At 53.1% G+C, this 21,470-nt stretch overlaps 2 protein-coding genes across 3 annotated transcripts in view; both read right to left on the minus strand.

Annotated features, from left to right (window-relative positions):
- Window positions 1-92: 92 nt before the first annotated feature.
- Window positions 93-17,233, minus strand: Slc9a3r1 (SLC9A3 regulator 1). Its single transcript, XM_028752915.1, has 6 exons — window positions 16,631-17,233; window positions 4,835-4,996; window positions 3,935-4,088; window positions 2,205-2,245; window positions 1,182-1,271; window positions 93-962 (listed from the first exon to the last, which is right to left on the minus strand). The coding sequence occupies exons 1-6, from the start codon at window positions 17,060-17,062 to the stop codon at window positions 771-773; spliced, it is 1,071 nt and encodes a 356-aa protein (XP_028608748.1). The 5' UTR covers window positions 17,063-17,233; the 3' UTR covers window positions 93-770.
- A 1,150-nt stretch (window positions 17,234-18,383) lies between these two features.
- Window positions 18,384-21,470, minus strand: part of Rab37 (RAB37, member RAS oncogene family) — a 64,217-nt gene continuing 61,130 nt past the window's right edge. For both annotated transcript variants that reach the window (XM_028752761.1, XM_028752760.1), the window contains exons 6-9: window positions 20,850-20,915; window positions 20,240-20,296; window positions 20,085-20,161; window positions 18,384-19,964 (exon numbers count right to left, since the gene is read on the minus strand). In XM_028752761.1, the coding sequence (XP_028608594.1) occupies window positions 19,859-19,964; window positions 20,085-20,161; window positions 20,240-20,296; window positions 20,850-20,915 (306 nt within the window). In that variant the 3' untranslated portion in view covers window positions 18,384-19,858. The remainder of the gene's footprint in view (window positions 19,965-20,084; window positions 20,162-20,239; window positions 20,297-20,849; window positions 20,916-21,470) is intronic.

A 21,470-nucleotide genomic window follows, 5' to 3' on the forward strand; every position in this document is an offset into this window, starting at 1 on the left:
CCTGCCTCTCAACCTGGGACTCCATTACCCAGGTTACCTACCACGTATGAGGCCGGAAGGCAAGGATACAAAGGAAGACACAGAGGCTCAAGCACTTTGAAGGAACCAGTGAATTTCTGAAGGCATTTCCTCACAGTGGTGGCACCTGGCTCAGGACAGAGGCAGCCAGGCTTTCCCCATGCTGCCCAGGTCTCTCAGGGTGAGAGCAGAAAGAACATTTTAAGGATGAGGCCATTGTCATGCCCTGGGTACAATAACCCAAGGCATGTACAAAATCACAAGAATCACGGAAACAAGAACTCCTCTAAAATCTCAATACTACACTTTAAAAAAAAAAATCAAATGAACCAAAGACGCCAAGCCACAGCTCCAAGGACCTTGGGCACCCTGTCCGTTACGAGCAGCGGCTGCTACAGACAGTCCCTGGTCAACCTTGGACTTGCTCATCGCACGTAGTCGAGGGAAGACTTCTTGTCTGGCCCAAAGGTCCTTGCTTAGTGCAGGTCCCAGTGATGCTCTAGGCAGACTGGTGAGGGGACACTTTGGTAGGAAGAAGCCCTCAGGGAAGAGCAGGGAGACAGGACAAACGTTCTCCTTCCCCAAGGCGAGAGGGAAGAAGAGAATTCTAGAACAATCAGATTTGTCAGGAGAGGGGTGGGTGCTGAAGCTGATTTTGGATGTTGATTGGTGGGCACCTGGGGAGAGGAAAAGGGGAGCTAGGCTGGGTGGGCAGCCCCACCCTCCAGCACAAGCCATCGGAGGCTGGATGCTCAGAGGTTGCTAAAGAGTTCATTTTTCTTGCTCCAGTCCATCTGCGGGGCCCGCTTGCTACTCCGCTTCTGGTGGGCTCTCTCTTTAGCCACAGCCAGGGAGATGTTGAAGTCCAAGATGGGGTCAGAGGAGGAGGAGGTAGATGAAGGTTCTGTGGAATCTTGTCTCTTGGGGCTGTCTTGGGAATTTAGCTGTAAAGAGGAGGAAGGAGTCAAATGTCCACCCCTGAGGGATCCCCGGCCCTTGGCATCAGAGAAGTGGATCAGATCCCCTGGAGCAATGGCCAGGGAAGTCAGGTCACAAGAACAAACTGCACCTGAGCATGTGACCTCAAGGGCAGGCTAGTATGCCAGGAACCAGAGTAGCCTGGAAATGGCTTCCAGTAACCAACCCCCACGGGGCCAGCCTACCTCCTCACTGGTATCGCTGGAGGCAGATCTTGCCAGGGCTGGCCTGGGGCTTTCTGAAGCTGGCTCCACCAGGGCTTCACGGCTGCTCTCCTGGCACAGAGGAAAAATATGGGTTGGCAGGGAATGGGAAAGGAAACTCCTGAGGAGAGAAGGGTCCTCGCCCAGGCCTTGGCCATCCACCCAAATTCCAGATTTACATTACTGCATTCCTAAAAGGATTGGGGCAGCCTGGTTCCATCCATCACCTAGACAGGGGGCGGAGAACTGCTGACCACTCATCCTCCCCAACACTCTTGAGCACTGACTCACTTGGACCAGTGACCCAGGAGGGGCTTCCTGGAGCACAGAGCTACCTGGCCCCCCCCAACCCCTGTTTGGCATGAAGAACATATATGACCTCTTAACCCTTTGCAGCCCTCTCCATGCCTTAACTCCAAAGTAGCCAACCAGGGTCTTTAAGGGCTAAGATGGATAGGGTATTCTAGAACCAGAGATGGGGTGGCAGAAGGCTAGAATCATGGCTTGATTCTTCCCTCCACGAGGTCCCTGATGAGGAAGCCTTCAAACAGATCCTGCCAATTCCCGGCTCTATGGTCTGATTCTGAGACAGCCCATTCCCAAGTAGAGGTTTTGGCTGGGGTGTGAGCCTGGCACTCAGCCCCTTCCTGGGTCCTTCCACAGCCTCGGCTGGCTCCCAGCTTCACCCCCTTCCCTTCTGCCTGAGGAGGAGGGGTTGGAAGTGGCAGGACCAGCAGCCAGACACTGAGGTTCTGTTCTTAGGGGGAAGAATGGCCTCTTCTGTATGGTGGGAGTTGGAGGCGGGGGCTGCAGAGGGGCCCCAGGCTAGCCTTTCCCAAGTGGCAGCTTTGCCCCCTGACAGGGGCTGGGGTACTCTGGGAGTCCTACAGCTCAGAACTCAGGAAGAAATTGGAACTGGGCCCTGATGTGTGAGCCTGAGCCAGATTCTCATCCAAGTCACCACTTGCCCTGTCCCTACAGAGAAGTGGGTAGGGGACCCCTTACCTTCTGTATCTCTCCATTGCTGAAGGGCTCAGGCAAGGGGCCTAGATGAGGGAGAGAGCAAAGGTCAGTTCAGAAACTTTGCAGGAGGAGAACAGAGGGGGTTGGGGCTATGGCTCGGGCAGCTCACCAGACTTCACACTGGAGGCCAGTGGCTACAACTCTTTTGGCTGCGACCCAGTGCATGTACATTTGACATTTTGATGACCCAGTGCACAGAAAGACTTGTTTGACAATTTCAGAAAACAAGAGCCCCCCCCACACACACTACAGTGCAATACCTGCTTTCGACTAAGATTTATTTTTAAAATATCTCAGTTGTCAAACTGAGGGAACTTGTTTGAGGGGATAGGGAAGGATCATACTCAAGGGACGCCACTTGATGCCGACTGGCAATCTGTGGTGGACAAGATGGATCCCCTAATAGAGTAAGACACTGCACAGTGCTGGGGACCAAACACACAACCCTCTGTACACTAAGCTACCAACCACTGGGCTGCCTTTCTCATCCTAGCTTGACATCTGACCCAGAATGTCAAGTTGCCATGCTTGCTAGACAGTTAAGATGGGATGAGGTTCTAGGGTAGCCAGTCAAAACCAGGTTCCTCTGTGGCCAGAGCGTCAGGTCCGTGGGTAAGTACTTGCCACCAAGCCCGAGGACCAGAGTTGGATCCCCAAGAATCAGATGGTAGATGGGGAGAACTGACTCTTATAAAGTTGTCCTCTGATCCCACATATACCCTAGGGCAGGACTGGGCCTAGGTTTTCACATATCCCAAGGGTTGCTGCTGTGACAGCAGATTTGAGGCCACACCTCAGATTATACAGCTGGTACCTGCTGCCTTGAAGAGAAAACAATGCCAACTATCTGCCACCTGGAAACAGGGGACAAGAAGGTTCAAGGATAGTGTCCTGGGTGGGGTCACCTCCCACATGGCCTGTGAAGACAAGCACTGTTCCACGTTCAGAGACCAGGAAGGATGGGTGGGGTGCTTCTGTATACTTAGGTTATGAGGCATGTGAATCTTTCCCCTTGACAGGACTGGCCACTCTACCCCTCCCCTTGGGGAACTGAGTTCTGTGGACCCTGACCTCCTCAGGGAGGCTCCACCCACTGCAAAGTCCAGAAAGGTTTCACTTTCAGCGTAGCTCAGATCTCCCTCCAAAGCCGTCTTCCCAGGGAAAAAGTCTGGACTAAGGAGTAAGGGGTGCTCGGCCCCTCCTGCCTGGTGTAGAGGTCGATCCTACTCACTTTGGCTTGGCTTAGTCAGGAGGAGGTGCCAGGCTTGGCAAGATGAGGGTGGGGGAGGGCAGGGGCCCAGGGACTGAAGGGGACCTGCTGATCTCTAGAGCCAGCAAGCCTGAGTTTCCAAGGTAACTTGACAGAAAGGGGGGGAGGGGAGCACTGAGCCCCTTGTCACTGGACTCCGATCTACCCAGCAAAGGCTGGAGGCTGCCCCAGAGTTAACTCTTTCTTCCCAGAGGAAAAACTTCAGCACTCACTGGACTAGGGAGGGACTCAGGCCATGCCTTGGCACTGATTGAAACTCTACTCTCTCCTTCATGCCATTTAATTGCTGTCACCTGCCACCTCCAGACACTTCTGGGCCACTGCTGCTACCCCCATTTACCAACCCATGGCTGTAGAACAATAGAGAAACTATCCCCCATCTCTGGCCAGGCCTTAGGCACCGGCCACACCCCTGGCTTGGGGCATCCGACTGTGAACTCACCATCCAGGTGCTGCTGTGACGGGGTCACTTTGCACTTCTTGAAGAACTCGTCTGTTTCCTTGTCCACCACCAGCAGCTTGGCCTCGTCACCTCCAGCCTTGATGGCAGATACCACGTCCCCGTGCTGCTTGCCCTCCATGCAGACACCATTGACCTGCGAGGCAGGGCAGAGATGAGGTGCCGGGAAGGGTAGGTGAAGGGAGTCCCACCTGAGAACACTGCCTTCCCTCACGTGCCTCCCAGTGGTTCTCTGACAGTCAGCTGGGAAGCAGGATAAACGGGAAAAGCCGAAGAAAATACCCAGAGGAGACTACACAAACACAGCTGTGAACGGGGAAAGAGGCCTGGGAGCCTGGGCTGGGCTGTCTCCTCTGACCTCCGGCTCTGGGCCTTGGTTTTCTCACGTGTAAAGTGAGAAGTCTTGGAAGGCTGATCTGTGGCTCTAAGGTTCTCAGACTGTGATTCTGGGAGCAGCCCAAGCCTTTAGTTCACATTTCCTCTCTCGTGAGCACAGCCGAAGAACAGGGTGTCTCGAAGCTGAGCTCAGGAGAGGGGGTTTAACCCCTCCTCGAGCCAGGCATCAAGAAGGCTATGGAGGGTGGCCCCATGGCATCTGTCTGGATTTTGGCAGGTAAATCACGTGCGTCAAGTGTATAATTGGTAAACCAGAACCCGAGATGGGAAAAGAAGCCAGCCAGCCAGCCTGTCCGTGTGCCCAGCAAGCACTTGCTACCTCCAGCCTTCCCCGTCTTTCCTCCTATCTATCTGCATAGCTGCCGACCATCCAGCATCTCTGCACTGGCCACTTCCTAACCAAACCATATATGGTGTAAGGCTGCCCCCAAAGCGCCAAAGATCAGGAAGAGCCCGGAGAATGGAGAACGCTGTAAAGAGTGTCACCTCCACAATTCGGTCCTGGGCCCGGAGTCCAGACGCCTCTGCTGGTGAGTCTGGGTCCACTGCTCGGATGAACTGGCCCGGCTTAGACTTGTCGCTGTGCAGGTTGAAGCCATAACCATTGGGGCCTTTCTTCATGGTGCAGAGCCGGGGCCGGAGCTCGCGCTGTGGGGATGTAGTAAGCACCCATGTCATTCCATACCATACCAACCCCATCTTCTCTGCCCCCCTGCCCACCTCTACCTTCCTGCCAAAAGGATTTGGAATGATCCAATGGTGACTGGAGACTCTAGAGGAATACAAGAGAAGCTGGCCCAGGCTTCAGAAGATGAGAATGGACTCTTAGCACTGAAGCAGACTGAGTGACTCTGGACAAATCACTGTCCCTGCCGAGGCTACATTCCCTCTTGGTCATTCTGTGACATGTTCTGGTCTTACTTGGGTGGAATCCTGCCCCTCCCAAGGCTCATCTGGCCCTCCTAGGCCTGGCTGGATACTTGAGGCTCGTGAGTGGGCACCCGGCCCACATATCTGTTCTCTGTTGTAAAGGCAAGGATAGCTGTTTACTGAAAGCCGGGCATCTTGTTTATAGTAAAGCCTTTCTTCTCTAGTGTGCTGGCTTCCTGACCCCGGTGAACCAGATGTGGCCCAGCCAAACGTGAGACTGATAACCTGAAACCCCGTAGGTGTCGGGGTGTCCCATCCACCCTGGAACCATCCTCAGGAGCTCTACATCCAGCCCCGGAGATAGGGAGCAACAGGGGTCGGGGGACGCGGAACGAGTGGGGCGCCACTCATGAAAAGCAGGGCCTGTCACTTTTAATTTTGACATTACTGATTTGTGTGGGAGAGAGCATCCATACACCACAGTCCACAACATACGGGGTCCGAGGACAACTTATAAGAGTTGGTTCTCTTTCACCACGGGGGGTCAGGCTGTGAGACTTGGTAGTATGTGTCTTAACCCACCGAGACATCTCACCAGCCTCCCAAAGGACACAAACAGCTGTCTTCTGTGCACGCAGCTGGGAACAATTTTCAACAATCTTTCATTTTCTTCAGGCGGCTCAGCTCTGAAGCCTTGATGATGCTCACACAGCACACTGATTGACAGATGGACAGAATATGGACGCGAGCCTGCAGAAGCTGGAGCCAAAGCACTACTCTGACCCTAACTCCAAGCCCAGGCAGCCTGTTGGACACTGGCTGGCTGGATAACCCTCGGCTGCCACCTACCCTATAGGGCAAAGAGGCTCCTTGACTAGCTTGTGACTTGGGGCAAATCATTTCCGTTCCTGAGCCTCAGGGTCTTCCTTTTTAGCAGGTGACCTGCCTACCCAGGTTGGTGGTTGCCTTTGAGACACAATGACACAATCACACAGTATAAAGCAACACTTTGGAGCTCCAGGTCCCTCCTCGCAGACCTGGACGTTGCTATTGTTCTTCCTAAGTCTCTCTGCAGACCAACACTTTGCCTTTGTTCCTGCTCCTGAGGAGGAGATGCTGGGTGGGGGAGGGTAGTGTGCCAAGCTGCTCTGAAACCCAAATCCTTAGCTGGGGGTACAAAAGGCAAGGGAGGGTGGGAGAGTGAAGGGAGGGCTTTCCGTGCTCTACCTTATCAGCATCAGGACCCCATTCCTTCACTCTTGGTGGCGCAAGGAGTAAAGTGCCGCCCACAGGTTGTCCTCTGATCATGGCACTCCCCCCTACAACCTACACACACTGCAACCTGCACACACACACACACACACACACACACAATTTTAAAGGTGGAAAAAGAATGCTTGGGCAGGCACTGTGTACCTGTTTCAGGGTGTTGGTGGGATTGGTGGAGGGTTCAGAAGACAGATAAGTTGACACTTGGGATTTTCCCCAGTGGCTACTTACGGCTCACCGCAAACAGCAAAAGTAACCAAATGGGCAGCAAAGAGAATGTAGCCACAGGAGGCCCCTCGTCACCCTGCTGGGACCTAGCCCTCCTGCAGAACCCCCCTCCCCTAGCACCAAGAAGTTCCAAGTGAGGATTCACTTCCTTCCAGCTAATCCCCCATACAAAGCTGCCACCCGGCCCTCCCCCAGGCTGCCTAGGTGAGGCGGAACAGGTCTGACCAGTTGTTGCCACCAGGACAGGCTCAACTTTCTGCCTTAGCCACACACCTCCTGTGGCCCTTGGTTTGTGGAATCTCAGTTTGCCTCAGGTTCCTCCCCACCCTCCCTAGGGTTCCCTTACCCCAGACTTCCCACAGCAGCCTGGCTGAAGCTGCTTAACTGTGTTTGAGACTCGGAGATGTGGAAACCCACTCAGCCTCACTGGGGATTTGCCTGCCTCACTCCCACCACATCGGTTTGTCCGCCCTTAAACACTGGGTCCAGAACCAGGCAGCCCATTTGGAGCAAAGCCTAGTGACAGACAGACAGTGGAGGCTCCCCTCACACTGACCAGGTGTCTGGGAGCCAATGAAACCACAGGCTTCCTTCCGGGAGCTCCACACCTCTTTCAGTCAAAACCCCAGCCTGAGTGGAAGGATAAAGCCTGGCCTGGGTGACGGGGCTGTGAGCATGCCCGGGCTGGCACTGTGGCTAGAACCAGGCTGAGGGTTCAGGGGAGGTGACTCTCGAGTCGGCAGGGCTGGGCAAGGTTACCTTGCTATGACCACCTTCTGGTTTCAAGTGTGTGCTTTGGGTTTTCCCCAGTGCATCTCAGCAAGTGTCACCTCAGTGTCCCCTTTTCTAGGGACACCTACCATCAGAATTCAAAGGTCCAGGAAGACTGGGAGGATCCTCCCTTAGGGGATAAGACATTTTCTACTCAATTCCCTCTGGGTGGCTCTGGTTGATTCTGGGTCTGTGGGTGGCAGGGTAGGGTGGGTGGTATTACCCAGAAAGCCCCATTCCATGCAGCACTCACAGACCTTCGGTACTAATGGGTCCCTTTCAGAATTCTCTAGAGCAGTTCTTAACTTGTGGGTCTCAACCTCTTTGGGGGAGTTGAACAACCCTTTTACAGGGGTCACATGGCATATCCAGCACATCAGCCTATCATATTCACTACTCATAACAGTAGCCACATAACAGTTATGAAGTAGCAAAAATAACAATGTTACGGTGGGGTCACCACCACATGAGGAGCTGTGTTAAAGGGCCTCAGGGTTAGGAAGAGAACCGCTGTTCTAGAGGGTCTTCCTTCATAAGCAGGGGAGGGGGAGTGTTTTAAACTTTCAGAGAAACTAGCCTGTCCTCTTCCTGTCCCCAGGAGCTGTCACTCATTGTAGCTGCTGAGTCAGCCCATCCTAGCTTGGGTGGAGCTTGGAGGAGTCCCCGGGGACAGGCCCCTAGTTCCCAGGCCTAGAGCCAAGTAGAAATGGGGGAAGGGCAAGGTATCAGAGCTTGGGTTCTGCCTCTGGGAAAGGGGATAAAGGGGGAACACATGACACACTGTCCTGGGCTTAGCGTGTACTTGTGCCAACTCGAGGGATCCATAGCGTGGGACACGGGGGAGGGAGGACACCTACATGCCAGGGGCTGTGTAAACCTTCACGTGAACTTCCAAGCTGGAAGTAAAAATCAGGACTGCTTGAGGAGAGACTGGAGACAGGGAGGCAAAACGCCCCAGGCAATGGTGGCAGAGGTCCATGGACTGGGATGGTCAAGGCTGGATTGACTGAACCTCTCTTTCAGTTTTCCAGAGAGGACCTGGAGCATTGCCCCCAAAGCCTCTTCAAGGGGCCCCCTTCTCTGTTCTGCAGTTCTCAGGCTGCACCTTGACCCTCTGACCCAGGGTCTTAACCCCACCCTGAATAGCCAAGCCACCCACGCTCCACAGGCTAGGGAGAGAGAGGATGGGGGCACGGAATTCAATAGTCACCACCGCGGCCACCTGGAAAGCTGGGGAAAGTCGATACCCGAATCCTACTGCTGTCTCTGGGGAGTGGGCCCAAGGCTGCTCCCTGCTCCCCATCGAGGGAGGGCTACTAGGGGGACCAAAACCCCTTTGGGCCCAGACCCCTCCCTGGCTGATGTCATGGAGATGGGCTCAGGAGAAACAACCCAGGCAGTTTCTACCACTTCCCAAAGGCCAGCAGCCAGCACCAAGCCCCAGGAGGGGATGGGCACCGAGACACACGGGCGGCCAGGGGACAGTTTCTAAGGCTGTCCTTCCCCAGCCCAGCCCTGCTGGTCCACACAGGGGAAGGAGTCCCAGACAGAGATGAGGGAGTGAGGGAGGAGCAGCCCTGGGGGGAAGGGGCTCCTTAGTTGTGGGAGGCAGCTGTTTTGTGTGTCCCCCCCCCCCCACCCCCCGGGACTCAGGCTTGATTCTGCCTAGGCTTGCCATGTAACGCCTGGGATGCTATCCTTCCGGCAGGCTGGGAAATGACCAGAGGCTTGGAACACTTCAGCTACTGTAGGCAAAATGTGTCATCGGTTACCTGGAGTTCCCTGTAGGACCCTTCCTCTTTCATCTCCACAGGCCAAGTAATATTTGCAAAGAAGGATGCTATTCTAGTCCTTGATCTTGTGGCTTGGGATCAGAACATGTCTGGTTCCAAGTGCTAGTGTGTGTGTGTGTTTGTGCGTGCTTGAGTGTTGGTTGGTCCTTGTAGGAGCCTGGTAGAAGGAGGAATCAGGAAAGCTAAAGTGGGTGCTGCTTCAGAGACACTGATACTCCTGAGACAGAGGCCCGAGCCAGGTCCTCACTCTGATTAGTCCCTCAATGTCTCCTCAGTGCTGGCCAGAGAGACTTATGGTGAAGGAGAGTTCTGCTCAGTTCTTTCCCAGGCTGGGGAGGCCTGAGACAGAGCAGACTGGTACCTGGGTTGCTGCCTAGCTGGATTCCATCCAAGGCTAGCCGCCAGGTGCCTTCCTGCCGGCCCCGCAGGCAGTCGTCATTACCAACCCCCAAGCCTTCTCCCAGAAGTTGCGGATTTATGGGCTGTCCCCAGAGACTAAGCAAGGACATTCAAGGAGCTCACTGTGAAGCTGGGGCTCACTATTGAAGAAACAGCAGCTACCGTTCACTGAATGTTTAGCATGTACTAGGCACCATGCTGGGGGCCATAGAGATTTTTTTTTTCATATGAACCCCAATTGTAATTCTGTAAGGGAGATATGCCCACATATCCCAGAGGCAAAAGGTTTAAAGAGTGAACCGATCAGCTATACACAGTTGATAAGAGGAGAGGCAACGATTTAAACTCAGCTGGAGAAGAGCTAGAGTACAGATATACCAACCATGCGGAATTAAAACAAAAAACCAAAAAACCAAACAGGCACGGTGGCAATGGCAGGCAGACCACCCCCTGCCCCCCGCAAAGATAGTCACAATGTAATCAAAACATTACCGTTTCAATGTATGGATTTGCTTAAAAATGTGAAATAGTGTAGGGGTGTACACCTTTCATCCCAGCGCTTAGAAAGGGGAGGCAGGTGGATCTCTGAGTTCAAGGCCAACTTGGTCTACAAAATAAGTTCCAGGAGACAGCCAGGGCTATACACCAGAGAAACCCTGTCTCAAAAAAAAAAAACAAAGCAAAACAAAACCAAATAAACCCAACCCTTCCCCCGAAAGTTTTTCTTTCTCCCCATCCCCACCCTGGCCAGACAGGGTTTCTCTATATATCCCTGGCTGTCCCAGAACTTGCTTTGTAGACCAGGCTGACCTCAAACTCAAAGATCCATCTGCCTCTGCCTCCTGAGTGCTGGGGTTAAGGATGTTAACCACCACCTGGCTAGTTTACCTCTTTTATTTTTGCAGGCTGAGTATTCCTAACCTAAAAATCTAAAGTACAACTTGATCCAAAAATCTGATTCTTTTTTCCAGGCAGGGTCTCCTGTAACCAAGGTTGGCCTGGCCTCAAATTCATTACAGATTAAAGAATGACCTTCTGCCTCTACTTCCCAGAAGGCCCAGGGATTACAGGTGAGCACCACCATGGCCAGTTCGTTTTATGTGGTAACTGGCTAGAACTCAGGGCATCAAGCCTGCTAGTCAGGCACTCTATGGATAGAACTATGTTCCTAGTCCCCAAATCTGAAGTTTTTGGCATGATATCACAAATGGAAAATTCCATACTAGGAAGCTTCGGTTCCTAAACAAATGTGAGTGCCACCAGGCATATAAGACATAGGTGGATTTTGTGCATAGACTTGGGTCTTGTCTCTATATCTCAGGTTTGGGTAAATTTCCCAAAGTTGGCAAACATCCAAGATTCTGAACACTTCTAGTTCCAAGAATGATAGGTGAAGGGTATCAACCTGAACCAGTTCCCATGTCCAGAGTACTTCCGCTTGGACACTTCATGTGGCCAGTGGCTGAAAAGTCAGTTGCCAGATAGCCCCTGGATAGCCCCAAGTATGCTCTACTCTGTGAAGCTGCTATGGGCCTTGGGCCCGTGATCTGACACAGACAGAGAGGCTGCTTTTGTTTGTGATCCGAGTGAGATTTGAATCTGGTCAATGTTCCCAACATGCTACCATGATGCCCTTTGAAGCCATCTGACCTCAGGGAATCTCCGGTGTCCTTGTTTAGGATACAGGGACCGAGACACTGTCATGGCTGGAGATATGAAGAAGACTAGGTTGCACTACCTAGAAGGAAAGGCTCAGGCAACTTTCAAGGCCATCCTCCTGGGGTCTCTGTGCTGTGTGTTGTGGGGACTAGCAAGGGAAGGTAGGACAGTAGAGTAGAACCCACCTGTGGAAGGACAGGAACTACCCCTTCTGGACTGAGCTACTAGGAGGGATCTATCCTTTTCTGAAGGACAGAATGCCTAAAAGCTCTGGCTCCAACAAGAGAGCCTTACTCCCAACTCCTGCAGGAAGCTGGGTCAAGCAGCCTGAAAGGCCAATTTTATATGTCCGTGTTGCTGGAGTGTGAATCTGTAGCCTGACATAAGCTAGACGAATTACCACTGTGCACAAAGAAGCCTGAGCTTTTGCGACTGTGACGGTCCTGATGTGGTCCGGATTTATCTCAAGAGCCAGGTTCTGAAGCACAACCCAACTGTGTGACCAAAGAGAGGTACAGACACTATGGAGTCATGACTGGGGAACCAAGACAACTTGCTTGCTAGCGGAGAACCATCTTAATAGCTGCCTCATATGAGACCCACTTGTGTTGATGGTGATGCTCATACACATTAAATAAGCTTCCTTTCCAAATAGGTCCACTCGATCTTAGAAGTGCAGGTTAGGATGCTATGATCAGCATCTGTCGTCCATTTTCCTCAGAGGAGACGCCACAGCTCCAGCAGACTTTGACACTGCTCCTTGGCCTTCTAAGGTCTCAGCATTCCCCCACTTCCTAGAGGCTCCAAGGGTGGGGAGTTCCTTCCCCATCAGTCTGAGGTTTCCCAAGAAGCCCCTTTCTTTCCCCCAAAATAATTATTCCAGATGAACTGGCCCGAAGCTAACTAAGAAGCAGGGGCTCTGCCATTTAACCCATAGAGAAGATGATCCCAAATATGGAACTGCCTATCCATTTCTTTTTCTTTTTGTGAGCCACGGTCTCACTGTGCAGCACTGGCTGGTCCCAAACTCAGAGATCCACCTGCCTCCACTTCCCTGAGTGCCAGGATTGAAAGTGTGCACCATCACACTAGGCCTTGACCGGTCTGTTTCAGACCCAAATACCCAGCAGCTTCCTTCCAAAGTCTGCCCTTCTGAAGCTCCATCTTAGCCAAAGTAAACCTGTCAGCTGCCTGAGGAGGAGTCGGTTGCCTGTCTGTCTGCTCACCGTGCCCACCCACCTATTGCACTTCCTGAGGTAGCTACACCATTTTTGCCTCTAGACCAGGGTCAAAGCTGGGAGGAACCCGGAGGAATCTGGGCGCTCTCACACTCATGCCTGTCACCTTAGGGATCTCCCTAAGAGCCCTGCAGGCTGGGGACTGGCACCCTATCTCACTGTATGAGAGCTAAGGTTTGCAGGGACCCAGGGACTTCCTGCGTTTCAGAGCCAGGAAATGGCAGAGTGGAGATTCTCCGAGCTACTCTGCCTGACCCCAAAGCCTAGACTTTTGGCCTCCCTGTCAAAAGGGAAGGTGCTAGTCAGCAAGAAGGAGTAGGTTGATTCTATCTGGAATTCCATCTCTGGGTGGACTGGTTGCATAAACAAGCCCAGGTGTGCTGGTCCAGGATGAACTGGGATAAAGGTTCCTTATAGCTACCATGTATTCACTCATTAATTCAAATAACATTTATGGAACACCTCCCTACAATAGGTACAGAGCAGTGTTGGTAACAGCGATTGGAATAACCCAAGGCTGTGCCCCGGGGCTTCCCATGTAGTTAATGTGGAAGCTATGAGGCCAACTGCACAGTGTGTACAGAACCACAGGGATACATGGCTTGCCGGAGGGGATTCGGATCTTTGCTGTGCCTGGGAGTAAGAGGGTGGATTGCAAATGTGTGGAGGGCCGTGGTACTACATGGAACTATTATTGTTGTTGTCATTAAATACTGATGCAGAGTCCCATCCTGTAGGCCAGTCTTGCCTTGAACTGGCAATCCTCCGGCCTTTGCCTCTCATGTGCTGGGTTTACAGGCCTGAGCCACCACACCCAGCTCATCACATAAACGTTAAACAACAGTGATCTTTGAGCACTTCTGAGGACTGGGCTTGGCCACAGCTGTACCGGCCTAGGTAGGGAGAAATCATCACTGTGAACTATTTATTACTTCAAATGCCAACAATCAACATTTACTGAGCACTTACTTAGCGCCAGGTATTGAGTGACTTAAACACACATCCTTATGTAACCCTAATAGCCTCATGAGGTCACCGCCATCATCCCCAACTTACACAATAGGAAACAGAGGCTTAGGGAGATGAAGAAACTGGGCTCCGGGTAGTCCAGTTAGTACAGCTGAGCTGGCTCAGGAGGTCTGCCCAGGCCCCACTTTGGGCCAAAGCTCAAGGATTTAGGCCTTGTCCCATGTCTGGCAGCGAACAGGGAAAGACAATAGGAAGGCAGGTGAAGGGCTGGTGAAATAGCACAGATGATAAAGCTCTTGCTGGGCAAGCATGAGGACCTGAGTTCGAATCCCCAGAACACCACCCCCCACCCCCAAAGAAAAAGGAAACCCAAAACAAAATAAAACAAAACACCCAGCAGAGGAGGTTTAGGTTTATAACCCCCTAGCACTGAGGAGGTGGAGACAGGAGAATCTCTAGGACTTACTGCCCAACCAGCTTAGCCAGGTTTGTAAATTCCAGCCTGGTGCACCTTAAATTCCAGCATCCAGGAGGTAGAGGCAAGAGGCTCTTCTGTGAGTTCAAGGCCAGCCTGGCCTACATAGTTTCAAGCCAGTCCAAGGTGGCATAGTGAGCTCCTGTTTCAAAACAAACCAACCATTCCTACAAATCTAGAAGTCTCAGGTCTTAGTGAGGGATATTGTTTTTAGGAAGAAGGCAGAGGCTCAGGGTGGCAGAGCACGCCCATGACCCCAGCATTTGGGACGCAAGGGCAAGAGAACTTCTGTGAGTTGAGGTCAACCTGGTCTACAGAGCAGCCAGAGGGTCATAATAAAACCCTGTGTCAGAGAAGAAACCCCATCAACCTCCTGGGCCTCCACAGGCTACTAGGAATGGCCAGCGTTGCAGGCACCTGTCATCACCAGCCCTGCTCCCTCCCAGCCCACAGAGAGCAGTCAGTCTCTGCCACAGCCTCCTCCTACTCACACCTTTGAGATTAACAGAGCAGCTCTCACCCCAGCAAACAAATCCAGGCTAAAGCAGTCAAATCCTGGTTGGGTGCTTTATACTTAGAGAAGGGGACTCCTTGGTGTTTATTGGGGTATTTTGCAATATTGGATGGGCAAGCTCAGGATATGGGAACTCTATACTAGAGAGAGAGAGAGAGAGTGTGTGTGTGTGGGGGGGGGACTTAACAGAACAAAGCTGAAGGGACTGGGCTTTTCATAGCCTGGGCAACCGTGAACTAGTGGGGCACAAGTGCTCCCCACTGTTTCCATAACTACTGAGAAGAGAGCCATGCTACTACTGCTCCTGTTTTAGAGATGGAGAAAATCAAATTCCGAAAGTGACTGGCATGCCCCAGGATGGTTCTAGAGTCTTCTGCCCCAGGCAGGAATCTACACAAATTTAGATGTCCCACTACCTCCTAGGGACCCTGATTCTGTGTTCTCTCAGGAAGACAGATTACTAGACAGGCAGCCCCAGCCCACTGCCTTTTTAGATACAAAACAGTCTGATACAGAGCCTTCCACAACAGCCTCGCCACCGCCCTCCAGCACCCAACAGCACAACCAAAGAGAATGCAACTTGGTGTGTCTCTGGAGTGAGGGGAGGCTGCTGGCTATCTGTTCTGGTGCTAAAGTCCAAAGGGAAGAATGGGAGGCGGGGGTAGGGGGATGGGGGAGTGGAAGCGGAGGGACTGGTGAATCAATGGACTGGGCACAAAGTTCAAATTGGGCTTGTGCCTAAGAGCAGAGGTCACCTGTTCCGACTCACTGCCAGGGGCTCTACTACTGCTTACCAATGCCAATTTGGCACTGGCAGGAAGTGGGAACTTGGTGGCCCTGGCATTCCCAGCACCAAACTCTGGCAGAACAGGGCTTCTGGTGACCTCACTTCCACTAAACCAGTTGGTACTCTCAGGCTCCGCCTTCAACCTTACGGCTCAACAGTGCCCTTTCCCTGCTGAGGGAGGATCTTCCTGGCTCCATGGATACTGCTGATCTACATGTGACTGCGGTATCGATCAGGTAGAGTCAGTGCATACTGAAGGGACCCTGCTCCCACAGTCTGAGCCCTGAACCTCGCCTCCCTTCCTCCCTCCTTGCTCTCTAGGGACCAGGAGGCTCAGCACAACAGCTCCTGTTTTGCCAACTGCCCCTCCAGCAACTGATCCAAACCGGGGTTGTTTGGGGGAAATACCAAACAATGGCAAAACCCAACCAGCCGGCTTGCTCTCACTGGACTGAACAGAGATGATACCAGGGCGAGACCACTTGCGGAGGGTCGGCTCTGCAGAACGCTGTCTGGCCTTATTCCTGCTCCCTCCCCCAGCCATCTTTCTCCTTTTCCTCCTCTTCTACGGTCCTCCCACCAGGCTCCCAGATACCAGCTAGCGAGCGCTTACTCCTCACATTCCAGAGGACCATAAATCCTCCAGGGTGGCAGAGCCACCACCCCCAAGACGCTTCTGCGCCTCCTCCCGGCACCCCACCCCCACCCCTCGCTCCGAGACGTTGAGACTTCCTCCCTTTCTTAGAAGTCACTTTAGTCTTCAGAAGGATGAAGTCCAACCTGTGTGAGTTAATGATGCACAAACTAGGGACTCAGGAGGTGCGGGTAGGGCTGAAGGGGCCCTCCCAGGGACCCTTTGTTACTCACCCTTTAAGCCACTTTGAACTACCATCCACAGAGACTGAAAAGAGGAGAGTAGAAAGAAGGAAGGAGGGAGAGAGGGAGAAGGGAGAGGAGAGCTCTAAGCTTAGCTACAGGCAAGGATAACCCAGGAATGAGTCTGGGTTGTGGGGCGGAATCCAAGGACTGGGAGCTGAGAAGGGGACTGGGTTTCTTTGCGCCACCTCCCCAAAGTTCAAGGAGACAGGAGATGCAGGCGGCAAAGGAGCTCCGCTCCCCAGCCAGCCCGGACAGGGCGATGGAGTCGCGGGTCGCACTCAGAAGCTTGCCTTAAAAACTGCGAAGGCTCCGGGTCAGAGAGCGGAAGCCGTTTCCTCCTCGCTGCTCGTGTTTCAGAAAGTGCTTGGACGTCCGGGGCGCCCGAGTCTCTCCGGAATCCTAGTCCCACAGTCAGCCCAACCCGCACTTACCCGCTCCAAGTGGCTCTTTTCGGCCTCATTCTGGTCCCCAGCCTCCTGAGTGTCGGCGGCCGCTGGCGGCTCGGCTTGTTCGGACTTCTCCTGGGCGCGCAGCAGCTCTTCCCGGATCGGGACGCCCAGCTTCTTGAGATGCTCGTCGGTATCAGGGTCGACCACCAGCAGGCGCACGGCGTTCAGCGCCGCGCGGATGCGGCTCACCACCTGCTGATGCGTCTCCTTCTCCACATTCTCGCCGTTCACCTCCACCAATCGGTCCCCGGCCAGCAACCCCGACTTCTCAGCCGGCGAGCCAGGCTCCACCAGCCGGATAAACTGGCCCACCTTGCCCTTCTCCCCGTGCAGGTGGAAGCCGTAGCCGTTCGGACCCTTCTCCAGGCAGCAGAGCCGGGGCAGAGGCTCCCCGGCCACTGCGTCCGTGCTCATCTTGCTCTACGAAGGTTCAGCGCGGGTCCCGTCGGAGGCCGGAGACTCACCACCTTTCTCCCCGAGTCGCAGAGCTCGAGTTGGGAGCTGAGCACCGCGCGGGGCACAGGGAACAGGTGTCCGGGGAACCGCGGTTGCGAACGCACAGGAAGGGAGCCGGCCAATCCCCGCCCTGCGCGGCGTCTGAGCGTTCCAGAGCCCGCCCCAGCTCCTAAACCCGGGGGCGGGGCCGTGCTGTGGGTGTGGGTCACACTGAGCCAATCAGGACTCAAAAACCGGAGCTCTTGCGCCAGAGTGAACAAATCTAACCAACCAGGACAGTGGGGCGTGGCCTGCGTTCGGCGCGGCACCCCGCAGCGGGAGAAGAAAAGAGAGCCCAGGAAGTGGAAGTGTTTGTTACCAAGTGCCGAGTTGGGCCGATCGGGCGGGGCCGGGGCCGGGACTGGGCCCGGGACTGGGGCAGGGTTCCAGGTACTGAGCCCAGAAGCCCCACGGGCTCCGTTCTGGTTTCCGCGTCGTGGAGGAGGATTTAGAAGAGCCAGTCTCGGGGTAGAGATCCTCGACGCTTTAACCGCCTTCAGCCAAAGCCTGTTGCATAGCTTGGCTCGAGGGAGGGGGAGCGACAGTTGCCGGGGAAACCACCCTATACCCCCCCCCCACACACACTCACTCCTCCTCTTCCCCAGGGCCAACTTAAGAACCGGACGGATGTCTTCTGTAACACAGTAACACTGTAACAGGGTAACTGTAACAGAATAACTCCGGAGTAGAGTTGTTTAAATAACAAAGTTTCTACTTGTGGAGCCACCGCGCTATCTCTGGACTTGACGTATAGACAGAGCTTTGGGCTCTGATCCCTTCTAGAAACTTGTAGGGCTGGGTAGAGAGACTGAGGCTCCTTGCGGCCCACCTGGAAGGCAGGCTGCCTGAGAGCGGATAAATAAATAATAAATAAATAAAGGGCTTAGTTTTGGCAGTAGCCTTTAGCGAAGGAGAGAGGGAGGGGGAGACAGCTAGATAGTCAATCTCAGGATCCACTTCAGAGGGAATGGAAGACTGACTTTGTTCAAAAGAAAGAAAAACGACTTGGATTGTGAGATAAGCATTCCAGCTCCCTCTTGCCAGGGCAGATGTAGCCACAGAGGCTGGGGGGAGGGTAGTCAGTTAAGGGTGGGTCGAACCTATGAGGACGCCAATGGGTGAGGATGGAATGATTCGGACATTTTCCTCCACGTTCCACGTAACAAACTCTCTAACACGATCCTTCCTCTAGGAATAAACGGGGGGGGGGGGGCGGCGGAGAAAAAAACAATCAAGAGTATATTTTCCAAAATATTGCAATTTAATTCTGAAAAGCACAAATGCCAGAGGCCCAGAGCTATGTGACTAGAGCTCAGGCAATCTGCTCAGAGCCCCAGAAGAGAACTGGGAGCCCAGGCTCCTCCCTGATCTCCCTGTGAGATGGTCACAGAGAAGTTCCTTATCAATCCAAGTTTAGAGTGCTGACTTTGCTCTGGGAGCAAGATTTCTGCCTTGAAAGCAAATTACAGTAACCTCAGAAACGTGCAATGCATACATTCTTGGAACTTCCATCTCTGCCCAACTTCCAGAGATGTAGTAAAGCTTTCTGTAGGTCACGGATCTGCACACCTCCAAGTGTTCTAAGGGTGAGGTCAGAGCTTTGGTACACATGGTCTTGGGCCTCCAGGGCTTCTTTGTTGTCCCTCTCCGTACCCCAGACTTGCCCACACTACCTTGTTCCGTACACATTACATCAACTCACCCCCAAAAGGACAACTTCTAATCCTCTCAACCTGATCTAGTGGAAGAGGAAGAGATAAAACCATTTTGCCCTAGTGTTGGTCTGAAGTTCAAGAGGTGAGCTGGGGCTTAATGGGAAAAAGTGGACGATGGGTTTGTTCCGTTCTGCCTCCCACCCGTTCTAGGAGCCAACGAGTTCTTTATCTGGCTCTGACCTCTGCCTTAAATAGCTGTGGTGCTGTACACCTTGTCTCAGGATTGGGAGGGAGGGGAATTTTTTTCCAGACTCTAACCTCTGGTGTCTAGGAACCCAGGTGGAAAGCTGATGAGAGAGGTTCCATGGGAGACCAGGGCATCCCCTGGGATGTGGGGTCCAGAGAACAGGAAGGGATGTTTTCAGGTGCCCCACTGTGCGTGTGTGCTGGAGAAAAAGCGTGTGCACGCTTCCAGGAGGAGGGTTGGGAAAACCAGAGGTAGCCAAGCAGTGTCACCCTAGTAACTGCTATTCTTGTTATGACAATCTCCATGTCTATCTTTCCTGAGGCTTTGGACTAGCTCCCAGGATTAAAACCCTTCTTATTGGGAAAGGCTGTCTTTCTGGGAGCTGGAAAAAGTCTGGGGTCTCCTTCACCTCCTTAGTGAGGATTGGTGATGGGGTGGGGGTGGGGTCACAACCAGCTCCCACGCCCTAGCAGTGCTTTGGCGCCCCCTGGTGCCATGTTGGTGCAGTAACACTCTTGCTAGGAGGGAGGCCCAGCCTTTTAGAACTTAGTCCCAGAAAGCAAAGGACCACCAAGTTCCTACCTATTTCGGTTTTGGGGGTATACTAGTACCTTTTGTGTTATTAGTTTTTGTATATTAAGATAAAGTGTGAGTATTTAATCCTTCCCATGATGCAGAGAAGATAAAGAAACTAGGGTAACGGCTACCTCCCTGGCAGAGGCTGCCCACTGAGCCCCCAGCTTCTAGTTGGTGTGGCAGTTGGAATAACTGCATCCCCAAGGGTCTCTGGGCCTCCTCTTAGCTCCTTGGGAGTCACACAAAGGAGCAGCAGCTGGAGCGCTTCTTCTGGGACTCCACATAGTCTCGGATCTGGAAGCTGGGCTCATCAGGGTGCCTCCCTGCACGGTATTTCAGCTCCCTGGAATAGGAAGAATCATGGGGTTGGGAGTGTAGAGCCAGACATTGCCCTCCCCCACTACTGACTTTCCAGATTGCCCTCCATCCTTCCTCAGGCTCCCCTTCCCTGCTCAGCTCTTACTTGGCAATTGCCAGAAAGGCCAACTCCACATTCATGCCAGTCTTGGCACTGGTCTCCATGAAGGGAACACCATACTCCTGCCCGGGAGAGAGTATCCTCAGGGCCTGCTTCTGGCCTCTCTCACCAGTCACCCCACCCCATTGCCAGTCACTTACCCTGGCCAGTGTCTCTCCATCCTCAGAACGGATCACCCTTTCGCTGCTTACATCTGCCTGTCAAGCCCATGTGGATGGATCAACTTCTGGGAAGGAAGCCTCCACCCCAGGAAGCCCATCTTTTGCCCCAGGAGCAAGCACTACCTGCCCTCTTCTGGTAGCCTGAGGGACTGCAGGCAGGTGTGATTGGCCTGGGGCCAGGGTTTCTGAGTTGCTCAGGCTGTGTGCCCAATGCCAGCCCTGAGCACTTGGGGAGGTGTGTAACTCTAGCAAAGGGTGTGGTGACCCAGCCTCATCAGGTGACAGCAGCTGAATTAAACCTTTTGTACTTAACCCCTGATCCTGACCCTGTCCATAATGATCTAAGGATGGCTGGCAGCTGAGTCACCTGGCATCTCTGGCAGCAGTTGAGGCTGTCGGTGGAAGGGGCAACTACTAAAGCTTTGGGGCGGGACAGGCAGAAGCCACAAGACGTGTCTGACTCCCACACTGGAGACCTCAGAGTCCTCTGCTGGAAGGATTTAGGTGGCTATGGAGCTGGGTGGGGCTGGTGCTGAGGCAGTGGGAGAGAAAGGTCAGAGTGCACTGACTGTACCACAGAACCACTTACCTTGTTGCCTAGCAGCATAATCACCACATCCCTCTGGGCATACTCATGAATCTCTGTGAGCCAGGCCTGTGGGAGAGGGGAAGCTGAGCCAGGCTGAAGCCAAGGACCAGGGTATTCTTCTCCTAGAGTGCTCTGTTGGGATTCTAAAACCACAAAAGGGCTCAGTAATCAAAAGCAATGTGATCAGCTGTGTGTGGGGACACAGGGTTTTATACTCCCTGCACAGAGGCAGGTAGATCGAATTGGAGGTCAGCCTGAGCAACATATCTAGACCCTGCCTCAAAACCAAAACAACCCAACAACAAAAAACAGGAATTGGAGGTGGAGATGACTAAGGTTGACTGGGGATGTAATACAGTAAATACTTGTCCTGACAATACAAGACTCTGGGATCCATTATTCTATATTGCCTTTCTGACCAATAAATACTGTGATCGATTAGTGATGTCTGATTGGAGATGGCTGGGCTATCCAGTTTCTATCCTTTTATACCTATCCATCTTATCCCCTCAGTTTGCTTGTCAGTCCTCAAGGTCTAGAAGTGCACAAAACCATAACAATGCTGTGCACAGAGTCCTGTTTGTATTTATTGGTTATGATTCTCTAATGGTTTGGCTGTAA

Source organism: Grammomys surdaster, unplaced genomic scaffold (assembly GCF_004785775.1).
Source record: "Grammomys surdaster isolate TR1022 unplaced genomic scaffold, NIH_TR_1.0 125940, whole genome shotgun sequence".
NCBI classification, from domain to species: Eukaryota; Metazoa; Chordata; class Mammalia; order Rodentia; family Muridae; genus Grammomys; species Grammomys surdaster.